This window comes from Emydura macquarii, unplaced genomic scaffold, assembly GCF_026122565.2.
Source record: "Emydura macquarii macquarii isolate MOO-44397 ecotype Brisbane River unplaced genomic scaffold, CSIRO-AGI_Emac_v2 contig_2768, whole genome shotgun sequence".
Classification (NCBI taxonomy): domain Eukaryota; kingdom Metazoa; phylum Chordata; order Testudines; family Chelidae; genus Emydura; species Emydura macquarii.
The window spans coordinates 40290588-40302743 of record NW_027132905.1 but is presented as its reverse complement, the minus strand read 5'-3'; the positions used below and the strand labels follow the sequence as shown (position 1 = coordinate 40302743).

General features: G+C 42.7%; 1 protein-coding gene across 4 annotated transcripts in view; it reads right to left on the bottom strand.

Annotated features, from left to right (window-relative positions):
- MORN1 (MORN repeat containing 1) overlaps positions 1–12156 on the bottom strand; it is a 123062-nt gene that overhangs the window by 80337 nt on the left and 30569 nt on the right. For all 4 annotated transcript variants that reach the window (XM_067566745.1, XM_067566746.1, XM_067566748.1 and 1 more), the window contains exons 8-10: positions 8796–8906; positions 6475–6598; positions 4862–5052 (exon numbers count right to left, since the gene is read on the bottom strand). In XM_067566745.1, the coding sequence (XP_067422846.1) occupies positions 4862–5052; positions 6475–6598; positions 8796–8906 (426 nt within the window). The remainder of the gene's footprint in view (positions 1–4861; positions 5053–6474; positions 6599–8795; positions 8907–12156) is intronic.

The following is a 12156-nucleotide window of genomic DNA, read 5'->3' as shown; positions in this document are numbered from 1 at the left end:
GGCTATTGGTTTGTGTTTTGATGCATCCAGTGGCTCTCAAAATCCATGCAACTAGCATGGAGGAGCTGCAGCTGCTACTCCAGTCCACCGTAGCTATGGGAAAGGGTGGGTTTCACCTCCTCATCCCCTCCACGCTCCACCTGCATAAAGCCGGAATGATCAGTGTCTACGCTGGTGTAGTAACTCCCCTTTAAAGGGGACATGATAAAAAGTGCACAAAATGATGAAGATAGGGTGAATAGATTCTCTCTCATTCTATCTCATAAGACAAGAACAAAAAGACATTCAATGAAACTGAAGGGGGGCAAATTCAAAACTGATAAAAGGAAATACTGTTTCACAAAATGTGTAATTAGTCTGTGGACCTAACTGTCACAATGTATCACGGAGGCCAAGACCATAGCAGGATTTTAGAAAAGGAATCAGACATTTAGGGTATGTCTGTACTGCAAGTAAAACCCCTCAGTGGGCCCATAGCAGCGGACTCAGGCTCGTGAGGGTCAGGCTAAGGGCCTGTTCAATTCCAGTGTAGGCATTCCGCCTTGGGCTGGAGCCCGAGCTCTCGAACCCTTGTGCCTCATGGGGTCCTGGAGCCCAAACATCTACACTGAATTTAAAACAGCCCCTTAGACCAAGCCTTGCAAGCCCAAGTCATCTGTGAAGGGCCAGCCTCAGGTATTTAATTGCAGTGTAGACATACACTTACATGACTAACAAAAGTACAAAAAAACCCAAAATCAAACAACAACAACATAATCCACCAAGACTTTTGGAAGAGTTAAACCCCCTCATATTTCAGGGCATAAAGCAGCCACTCTAGGAGGCAGGAGGCAACATCCTTAGAGTCAGGTTATCCCTAGAACAGCTGATGCAGGCCACTTTTGGAGACTGGAGGCAGGATTGGACCACTGGTCTGCCCCAATCTGGCAACTCCTATATTCCATTATAATGAGTGGAACTCTATGCTAGCAGTGCTAATTAGAAATAGCTACTGTCAGGGCAGGACCTGGGATTATTATTATTATTACACACCTCCTGGGCACCCATCTTTTCAGTATGTGAATCCTCCCTTAGGTGAATTTCACTGTATGTTTCCCAGTCCATCCCCCTCTACCCCCTCTTTTTTTAATAAACAAAAGGTTGGTCATTGGAGCATTTTGGCACCAAATTTATTATTAATTAATAAATCAACAAATGCCGATTACTTATCTCTTTCATGCTTTTTTCTCTTTCTCTTTCCCCCTTGTCTTCAGTCCATTTTTATGTTCCTTTTATTCTGTTAATTTTGGTCTCTCTTCCCTGGATTCTCTCTCATATTTATTTTTCTATATTGTACAATAATTGTTCCATGTCCTAACACCACACTCCTCTTCAGTCTCACGCATTGTCCTGCCCTCCATTCTTTTCTCTTCTTCCCCATCTCCTCAATTTCTTCGCTCCTCTTCCTACTTTCTCCCCATTTTCTCACCCCATGACTGAATCTCTTCCCCTAATACCTCTCTCTTCTTTCCCTTCTGTCACATTAAACAACCCACTCACAAGTCAGTGAAATTACACCAAGGCCAAATGATCCCATTGTTTGTTTCTCCCTCTGCATACTCAGAAGATGGCACTGCATCGGGTCACATCCAGTAGGTGTTCTTCACAATCAGAAAAGTTAAAAATTCATTTTTCTTTTAAATGAAAGCCAAGATTCTGCAAATCCTGATAAGATCACCCAACACATGTTGGTACATTTATGTATGCTCAAGCCAGTTTCTCCCCAATTGTGATCCTCCACTTATGGTTAAAGAGGAATAGAAAAGTGAACTGTTAATTATGGGTAGGCAGCAGGCAGAAGGATTATACATTCATTAGACATAGTGAATGAAAAGGTTAGCTAAGCGAAAAGTCAAAAGTTTCTGTCCCCCACTAACATCTCTCTGCACTGTTCCAGATGGCATAAAGCCTGTCAGCATAGGAGAGTTCTGGGTAAGAAGAAGTTATTAGAGAGTAGCACCAAGAGTGTGCCATGCTCTGGAGATCCTCACTGGTATAAGAGCCATAAGAAGGGACCATTACAAACTGGCACACTTAAAGCAGCCCTTGGGCTGTTCCAACTTGAGCTGTGGCCCAAAAGAAGTCCCAGTCCCAGTCATCTTGAGGGGGTTGGGGTGCAAAGGTTGCTTACAGTCACATTTGTCTCCCCCACCTCAGGCATGATAAGCTCTGCTTCAGTGAAGCTGACCATTTAGCCCTCTCTCTATAAAAAGAAATTGGCAATCAGCTGAACTATATGCAAGACTTCCATCCATTCTAGCTGAAAAGAAAAGTCCTGTGTGTTCTGTTGGGAATGACTAAGAAGTTAAAAAATACAAGACTGTTACTATTCACACTTACAAAGATGACCAGGAATCAGTCATCCACCTGGTCCTCCTTTTTTTAGTAGCCAACAGTCTGGATTATGGTTGTATCAGTAAAGGTATTAGTTACAAATACTGTAGTGGGGATTTCAACTCCAGACTCTCTTTGCTTCAATGTACCATGAAAGGGAAAAAAATATTTTTATCTCTGACCTGAAAATTTACTAATCAAATGCCCTGGCTTGAGCCAGCAAAAGTGGGGCACATTTGTTTAATAACTCTAATCTTGTGGTGGTAACTTAACATTGGTCCATGTGTTAAATAAGGGTTCTTCTTCATTATCAATATTTGCTTTGTTCAGTTAAAACGCAAATGAAAAATGACAAAACAAAATTGCATGAACTGGTGATTTTGGAAAATTATGAGTGTCACACAAGCTGGGACTATCAAAATAAACCTCTTTGCATACTAAGATAGATGGTGTTTATTTTGTTTTTTCAACTACTCTTAACTACCACCAGCTTTGTTACTCCATTTACCATATTAAGATGCAAATCATGTATTTACAATGTATCAAGTTATATGGGAGGATTTAATATTACTGTTCACAATAAACTGCCGTGATTAAACTTTGATTCAACTCCCAAGCTTCAGCATTTGGCTTCCATGAATAATTCCAAGAATAATAGGGTGGTAAAGCAATACCAGCATGTTTATAAAGAAAGTGTTAGTTCAATCGTTACTCCCTGTCCTGTAGGAAAATGGAATAACAATCTAAGTAGTAAATATATATACAGGATGAACAGGCAACTACGACTCACTGTGCTATAATTCCTTCCAGAGGTAATGAGATGGACGAGAGGAAGGATGGTCCACTGGTTAGGGCATTAGCACAGAACTTAGGAGTGCAAGTCCCTGATCCACCACAGACTTCCTGTGTGGCTCTGTACAAATCAGGTAGCCTCTCTGTGCCTCAATCCCCAGTCTGTACAATGGAGATAATGGCACTGCCTACCTCACAGGGATATTGTGAGGATAAATATAGTAAAGACTGAAGCGATCAGACACCATGAGAAGGGGTTCCACATAAGTACCTTAAATAGAAGCCCTAAACCCCAAAAACCATACTGATGTCACCAGCAGACTTATTCAAATTATTGTCCTGTAATTCCAAATTTTCCTATTTTAATTTTATATATTTCATAGACCCAATATTTTAAAACAATGTCAACAAGCAACTTTCCCTCTCCCTTTCCTATGCATTTCCATCCCTCTCAAATTCTGCTGAAATGGCTCCCCTTGAAGTGCCTCCCTTGTGATGGTATGTGATGTGCCATCCACAAGAATGAGACCCTTTTCTTCCAATTGAGTGAATTGCATGACTCATACATGCATTCACATATGGAAAGACACAGCAGCGAATTGTATGTGATGCTTTTTACATGGGATAACTCATATTTTATTAACATGAGAGTTTGAGGTATGAAATGGTCAGGAAAGAACGGTTGCCAACTCTGGTGATTTTATCATGAGTTTTGAGGTATTTTATATTTTTCTTAAAGCCTTGATTATGTGAAAATCTCAGTTTTCACTTTCTAAAAAAGAGAACATTTGAGTCCTCTTAGTTACAACGTAAAGCTCGAAGATGTGCACCTGAATGCATCAAACCCAGAAGGCAAATAAAAAGATCCCAAATTTATTATTTTTGAAATCTCATCACTTTTGAGCACATGGGATTGAGAATACTGGACTGTGGTTCCATACCGTCAAAATACGCTCACAGGTTAAAGTTTATTGGCCAGTTCCCCAAGATTCATACACCAGACATTGCAAGCAACAAGGACAAAACTGAGAGGGGAAAAGAATAAAGATATATTTCTGCTTAAAAGGTGTTTATCTTAAACTGATTTCAGTTAATTAAAAAAAAAAATTCTTAAAGGTGCTAGAGGGTTTAGGATCCAACACCTCCATTCTTGTTGAAACTAGCACTTTCACTTTAATTCAAGACACTGCACCTGCTGCATCTGAAGTGGCAGCCTCTCGCAGAATGAAAATTGTTACTGGAGATGGAATGAACCAGCACCAATACCTCTGAATGTTGGTGGTGGGAGGGAGGGTCCAAATTCTGGATTCACATTTACATGTCACGATTTAGGCCCATCTTTCATTGTACCATAGTGAATGAACTTAGACTGTCTAAGTGACTCTTGAAGCTCCTTTGATCTAATGAATTGTAAACCAGTGTGTTTTGACTGATCAAAATAACTGAAGAAAGTAGTTTTGGAGGGAAGGTTGTTTTTTATAAAACAAATTAAATATTTCTGTGAAATTTATTCCATTTATTATAAGAAAGTCAATGGAAATCACTTCTGCTGTTAAAAATGCTTTGAGAGACACCTATTTGAATTACAAAAACAATTTCCTGTTTTTTTAATTGTTTTACTGCTGTGTAAAGATACCTTTTGTTTCTCAGTTAAATAAAAAGCTGAGCGGTTGACTAATCCATTATCTCTACTCACCATCCTTGTTGCTAGGGGCATCTCCTGTTCCATGCAGGGTGTCTGATCTGGATTCTGGCTCTATATCTCCCTTAGGGATTGGTAAATCAGCAAGTGCAAATCCAGATTTGCCAGATATAGGGACAACAGCTTTCAGTTCCTGGCTTCCAGACACAGCAACCATCAAAGGATAGCTAATACACTCAAATCCACTGTGAAAGAAAATAGAGTTGACATTTTATTTTGTTTGTGCTGATAGGTTTTAAGGTCTTAATAAAATAATCCAGATATAATATGGAAATCACCAGAAGGCCCATAAAATATGCAGTGTATGAAAGTTACAGCTGTGTATATATATTGTGATATATACAACATAACATACAGTGTTGAGATACTGGCTCTCCCATAATGTTAGTCTTTCTAATTTTGTCAACAAACAGTGTAGCCCTAAACCTTTGTACACTGAGTTTATTTGGGTTACTTATCTCATGTTTGTCAGGTCCTGGTGAACTGGTGCACAAAGTCACAATGATGACCTGTCCTGATAATCATCACAGAATGATTACAATTGAGCAGCTTGAAAGATAATTTTGACTATGGATTCCATTTCATGTGATAGAGTGCTGCCTCGATTAAGGATTTTTAAGTGTTTAGCTAGATAAAAAAATATTGAGTAATATTTTTGCTGATGGTCAGCCATTATCCTTGAAGAAGAAAAAGAGGAAAACGTTATTCTAAAAAATATGTTGAACAATATTTTGGCTGGGATTTTCAAGGGAGTAAGGGGTTCAACCCGCTTTAAATTTCAATTCTGACCAGTTAGAACAGTAGAATTATACTAGTTATGATAAGGTGTGAATTTAAACCAATCTAGTTATACTGGTATAATGTCACCTGTTTAAATGCACACCTTAGTTTAAACAGGTATAACTTTTCCACGTAGACAAGCTCTTAGGCTCCTAAATGCCATGTTTATTTTTGAAAATGGGGTTTAGGCTTTTAAGTCACTTACTCAATATCTTTTTCCTACTTAACTAGTAATATTTGTAGAATTTAATGGCTGGGAAAAAATGGCTTCTTTCAAAATACTATACCAAGAAGTACTTATAAATTAATTCAGATATAAAAGGGAAAAAAGACTACAGAAGAGTCTACTAATGGATTCCCACTCCCAATGTCAATGCAGATTGCTGTAACATAAGAGGGAATATAGTCAGAGTTTATTAAAAGAGTGTTAGCCTTATCTCCCAGGGCATGATCCAAAGACCACTGTAATTAATGGGATTCATTCTACAGATTTCAATGAGATTCCCAGTACCCTCTGGAAGTCATGGGCTTGGGAGGAAGAGGAGAAACTCACAGAAGGTAAATAGTGATGGCACAAGAAAATCCAAGAATCTGGCCTGAACTAGATGATAGATCAAGCACTGCAGTGGAAAGTCAGCACCGACATACAGGAAAAACACCAACGACTAAGCACTCTGCAAGAAATTTAGTCACTCTCTCAGCATATGTGCAATGTGCCCAGCCATTTGACGGCGTTATCATCAGCCAAGTGCATTTGAAATAAGTCAGTTTAGTCCCTGAAGCTTTTGTATTATTCAATGAAATAGATTCTTCCACACACTACGTACAAAGGGGTTTTGACTGGCTTCCTCTCAATTTCTTCAATTAACTTGAATAAGCTGGTAGAAGAACTTGCTGGAATTTGATGGTTTCTGACTCCAGCCCAGATCTCCAAAAGTCGACCATTCTCATCTTCCCATCAAAAGAGAAACAGGAAAAAGAAACAATTAAAATGTAATAATTGTGTAGTAAAATATTTATTGCAACTGCACCATATTATTTTACATGTTTATGCAATGTTTCAGAATAAACCACCTGGTAAAAGTACTCTCACCATATTTGTTGGCGAGGGTGGTAGTAGAACCTAATGTTCTGGCCAACAGAGCAGTGGTCAGTGATCTTTTAAAAAGAAAAATATATGATGAAGGAAGAGGATAATAGGTTGAAAAATTAAGACTTAAGTGTAAGAAAATCTCTAGGAAATCAGAATCTATTTGAGAGAATGATCCAGTGTTATTTTCTTGCTCATCTTTCATTGTAGCTATTTCAGTCATAATCTATTATCCTCTTCGATTTATACACCATTAACATTTCTTACTCGTTCACTTTAATTGTTAATCCTTAATATTGTTTAGTTGCACTCAAAACGGTGTGCCCTTTGATCTCTCAACTGTTGAGTTTGTTCTCTCAATATTGATGTTTCATTTTGTGATGTGTTTATAATAATTGCAATAAGGTTTTCTCCTAACAGAAAAAAATATATAGTCTGATAAAAACTAGGGCCAAATTCTCTGCTGGCTTAATTCCATAGAAGTTGAAGCAAAATGCAAGTCCGGGGCCAAGGAGGCAAAAATTATACTTCCTGTAGTTCAGCATCCAAATGAAGCAGATTGAGAGAGGTAATGATCAGAGGAACCCAAGCAGTTGCTGAATCCCTTGCAAAATTTCAAAGAAAAGTTAGCAAACATGCACAGTTCTGCAGAGGCCTTAGGTACTCAAAGTTTCCAACCCTGTGTAGCTGAAGCTTGCCAAGTGTCTTCTTTTATTATGCCTTGCCAACAACAGAGCTAACACAGTCATTTATATTTCAATTAGGAGAACACAACCTGAAAGCCAGCTTGTCTTCTCAGGAGGCTAGAACAGAGAATTTGTGCTCACCATTTCTAGTAAAGGCAAATATGGGGAACAAACATTTCAGTTTCCTTGAACATTTTCTACTCAAATTGTGAGGAAAAGAACAAAGACATACTTTAACCTTTCCAGAGGATGCATTTTAAATAACCTTCTCCGATTTGTATTTTTTTAAAAGATACAACGAAGCTGTCATATTTTCTGAAACACTCATCTAGGTACATTCATTTAGCTCACAATGCTGTGGATAGCCTTGACTTCCACAGAAATGATTTTAAACAGAAGGTTACAAAGACCAAGTGAGTTTTAACTGTCAACAGGAAGCTTTTCTTTTCTGAATACAGAATTTAAATGAATGCATTGATTGTGAAAGGGCATAGATTGAAAACACTGGAAAATGACGTCTTTTCTCTCTGTAAATAACAAGTAGTACAAACTTTATCCCTTCCAATTTATCCTAACACTGACCTGAAGAGAACCCTTCTAGGGTTGAGAGGAGAGTTTTGTCTCTATTCAATCAATTATCTTTCTGCTCAGATGGCCAACAAAGAGACCAGTTAGTGTTCACTAAACATGGGACTGAGACCATCAACTCATGTACACAGGCCACCAACAAGCTGTCAGATGGTATAATTTTTGGTCATTCATGACCTGGACTTAACTGTGAGAAACTGTATCCCATCATCAATCTCCTTAACATGGTAGTCCCATATTGTAAATGCTTCTAACTATAAGGATTTCCACTTTGAGATTTTGAAATAAGACTAGCAAATTATGTGCACATATAATATTAAGTATGGAATTCAGAAAGGAAGTAACATTCATAAATTTTTAGGGACTTCCTAGATTTTTTGATCAATCTATCAAACACTTCGTTTCTTGAAATGCTACCAACATGATAACATTCCTTATGTCACAGATTACTTATATATAATTGTTTTCTGAAAGTACGATGTGTGTAGATCTGTACTTTTGGGTCATGTGCAATGACTTCTGTTGCATGACATCAGAAGTGCAGCACACCCCAAAAGATTCTATAAATAATTTCCTTTGAGGTGGCAACCCCATACCTGAGTGTTATAATTATAATTATATAAAAAAGTGCAAAATTATAGGCATCATAAAATATCTTGAGCAAAAATTATCATAATTGTAAAGGGAAAATTTAATTTAATGCCAGATTTTGGTATTTTCATTCTCTATTTATAATTGTGAAACATTTTTATATGGCAAAAAATATCTGTAAACATGTTCTTACATTCAGAAACTTCTCCTTCTTCATTCTGTAGCTGGACATGAAGGGTAATAGTAGACCCTTGGATTACATCAATAACTTCTGGGCCCAAAATTACTATCTTCTTTGCTTGAGCTGCAACATTAAATATATTTGAGTTCTTCTCTTATTAACAAACTTAAAGTGTTCCCCCATCCTCTAAAGAGAACAAGGTTACTTACCAGTAACTGATGTTATTCGAGATGTGTTGCTCATGTCCATTCCACTGTAGGTGAGTGCATGCCACCGTGCATGGTTCCCGGAACTTTTTTCCCCTTAGCAGATCATGTAGGGCTGGCTCTGTTGCCCCCTGGAGTCCCGCGTGCATGCCTCGGTATATGAGGCACTGCTGGCCCTACGCCCCCTCAGTCCCTTCTTTCTGCCAACTCCGGCAGCGGGGACGGAGGGAGGGTTGTGGAATGGACATGAGCAACACATCTTGAAGAACATCAGTTACTGGTAAGTAACCTTGTTTTCTTCTTTGAGTGATTGCTCATGTCCATTCCACTATAGGTGATTAATAAGCCATACCTCTGGTGGTGGGCCGGAGTTACCGGTGAGCTGCCCTTAATACAGCTCTGCCAAATCCAGCATCCTCTCTCGTCTGCCGGACGATGGCGTAGTGGGCCGCAAAGGTATGAACCGACGACCAGGTGGCAGCTTTGCAGATGTCCTACAGGGGCACTCTCTCCAGGAAGGCTGTAGACGAGGCTTGAGCTCTGGTTGAGTGCACTGTGATGGTTCCCGGAAGCGGCACCCTTGCCTGCTCGTAGCAGAGCTTGATGCAAGATATGATCCATGAGGCGATGCGCTGGATGGAGACCGGTGATCCTTTCATCCGGTCTGCCACTCCGACGAAGAGCTGCATCGATTTCCGGAACAGCTTTGTCCTAGCGATGTAGTAGGCCAGGGCTCGTCTCACATCCAGCAAATGCCATCTCCTCTCCTCCTCCGAACCATGCAGTTTGGGAAAGAACATGGGGAGAAAAATATCTTGGTTACAGTGAAATTGGGAAACCACTTTGGGCAGGAAGGCTGGATGTCTCAACTGCACCCTATCCTTATAGAATACAGTATAAGGGGGCTCCGAGATCAAGGTCCTAATCTCGGAGAACCTCCTAGCTGAGGTAATGGCCACCAGGAAGGCTACCTTCCAAAAAAGCACGAGCAGGGGGCATGAAGCCATGGGTTCAAAGGGGGACCCCATGAGTCTTGAGAGGACCAGGTTGAGATCCCAGGGAGGCACCGGGTCGCGGACCTGCAGATAAAGCCTCTCCACCCCCTTGAGGAATCTGACTGACATGGGATGGGAGAACAGGGATCTCCCCTCTAGCGGCTGGTGGAAGGCCGAAATGGCTGCCAGGTGAACCCTCAGGGAGGCCAGCGCCAGACCCTGGAGCTTTAGCTGGAGCAGGTACTCCAGGATCGCCTGAATAGGAGAGAGGCTCGGAGGAATACCCTGGGACTCCGCCCAACAGGTAAACCGCCTCCACTTAGCCCGATACACGACCTGCCCAGCAGGACTTGTTGGACCTGCACCGAGGAGGCTCTCTCTCCCTCCGTCAGCTACAGAGCCTCCAGGCCGTGAGGTGCAGGGAGTCCAGGCCCGGGTGCAACAGGCGACCAGGGTCCTGGGAGAGAAGGTCGTGCTGTCTCGGGAGCTCCACGGGCGGGGCGATTGAAAGGTCCAGCAATGCTGTCTCAGCCAGGCCAGGGCGATGAGTATGACATCCACCCTGTCCCTCTTGATTTTCAACAGGACTTTGGGCAGGAGCGGAATGGGTGGAAACACGTACATGAGGGCTCCCGTCCAGTCAATGAGGAATGCGTTGGATATTGATCCGGCCTCGCGACCCTGGAGCGAGCAGAACCTCGGGCACTTTGTGTTCCAGGCCGATGCGAATAGGTCCAGTTGGGGAACACCCCAGTTCTGGAAGATCAAAGTCACGACCTCCGGGTGCAACAACCAGTCGTGGTGGGGTAGAAACAACTTGCTGAGGCGATCCGCCTCATCGTTCCTCACTCCCGGGAGGTGAGAGGTAATCAGATGGAAGTCATGCCTCACAGCGAAGTCCACAGGCAGGTGGATTCCTGGCAGAGGGCGGAGGAGCGCACTCCCCCCTGTCTGTTTATATAAAACATGGCTGCGATGTTGTCCATCAGCACCTATACCACCCTGCCTGTCAGGAATCGAAGGAACACCTTGCATGCTAGGCGAATGGCCCTGAGCTCCTTCACATTGATGTGCAGGTGCCTCTCCTCCCCCGCCCAGAGCCCCTGAGTGCCTAGGCTGGCACTGATGTGGGCTCCCCATCCCACATCCGAGGCATTGGAGATCAGGGTGACCGACAGGACCAGTTCCCTGAACGGGATGCCCTTCATCACTGCTCTGGGTGTCCGCCACCAGTTTAGGGGGGCTAGGACTGGCGGGGGAACTGTGACCACCCACTCCAAGGGGTGTCTGCTCGGCACATATGCCGAGGCCTACCACACCTAAAGCGGCCTGAGCCTCAGGCGAGCTAGCCTCACTATGTACGTGCAGGACGCCATGTGGCGCAACAGCCTTAGGCAGTGCCTGGCTGTTGTTGTGGGGCACCGGTGCAGTTGGGAGATGATAGAGGCCATTGCCCTGAACCGTGGTTGAGGAAGGAAGGCTCCGGCCTGGGAAGCATCCAGGGTGGTCCCAATGAATTCTATGTGCTACACCAGGGTTAGTGTGGACTTCTGCTCATTTATGAGCAGTCCCAGCCTGCTGCACATACAGTAAGTGAGGGTCACGCTCTCCTGCACATGAGACCTGGACCTGACCCTGATCAGCCAATCGTCCACATAAGGGAAGATTTGCCACCTCTTCATCTCAGGTGGGCAGCCGCTACTGCCATGCATTTGGTGAACACCCTGGGGGCCCACGAGAGGACAAAGGGTAGGGTCGTAAATTGGTAATGGGAACCAGCCATGGTGAAACAGAAGAAATGCCTGTGGCTGGGGAGGATAGACACATGGAAGTATGCGTCCTTCAGGTCGAGGGCGGCATAACAATCTCCTGGATCCAGGGAAGGGATAATGGAGGCTAGGGAGACCATGCGAAACCTGAGTCGTTTGATGTATTTGTTTAGATCATGCCGGTCTAATATGGGTCTTAGACCCCCCTTCGCCTTGGGGATAAGGAAGTAACTTGAATAAAACCCTTGCCCCCTTCTGCCTTGAGGGACCATTTCCACCGCTCCTAGGTTGAGGGGGGTGTCCACTTCCTGCAAGAGGAGTTGCTTGTGAGAGGGGTCCCTGAAGAGGTATGGGAGAGGGTTGTGGGGGAGGGGGGGTAGATGTAAATTGTAGGGCGTACCCC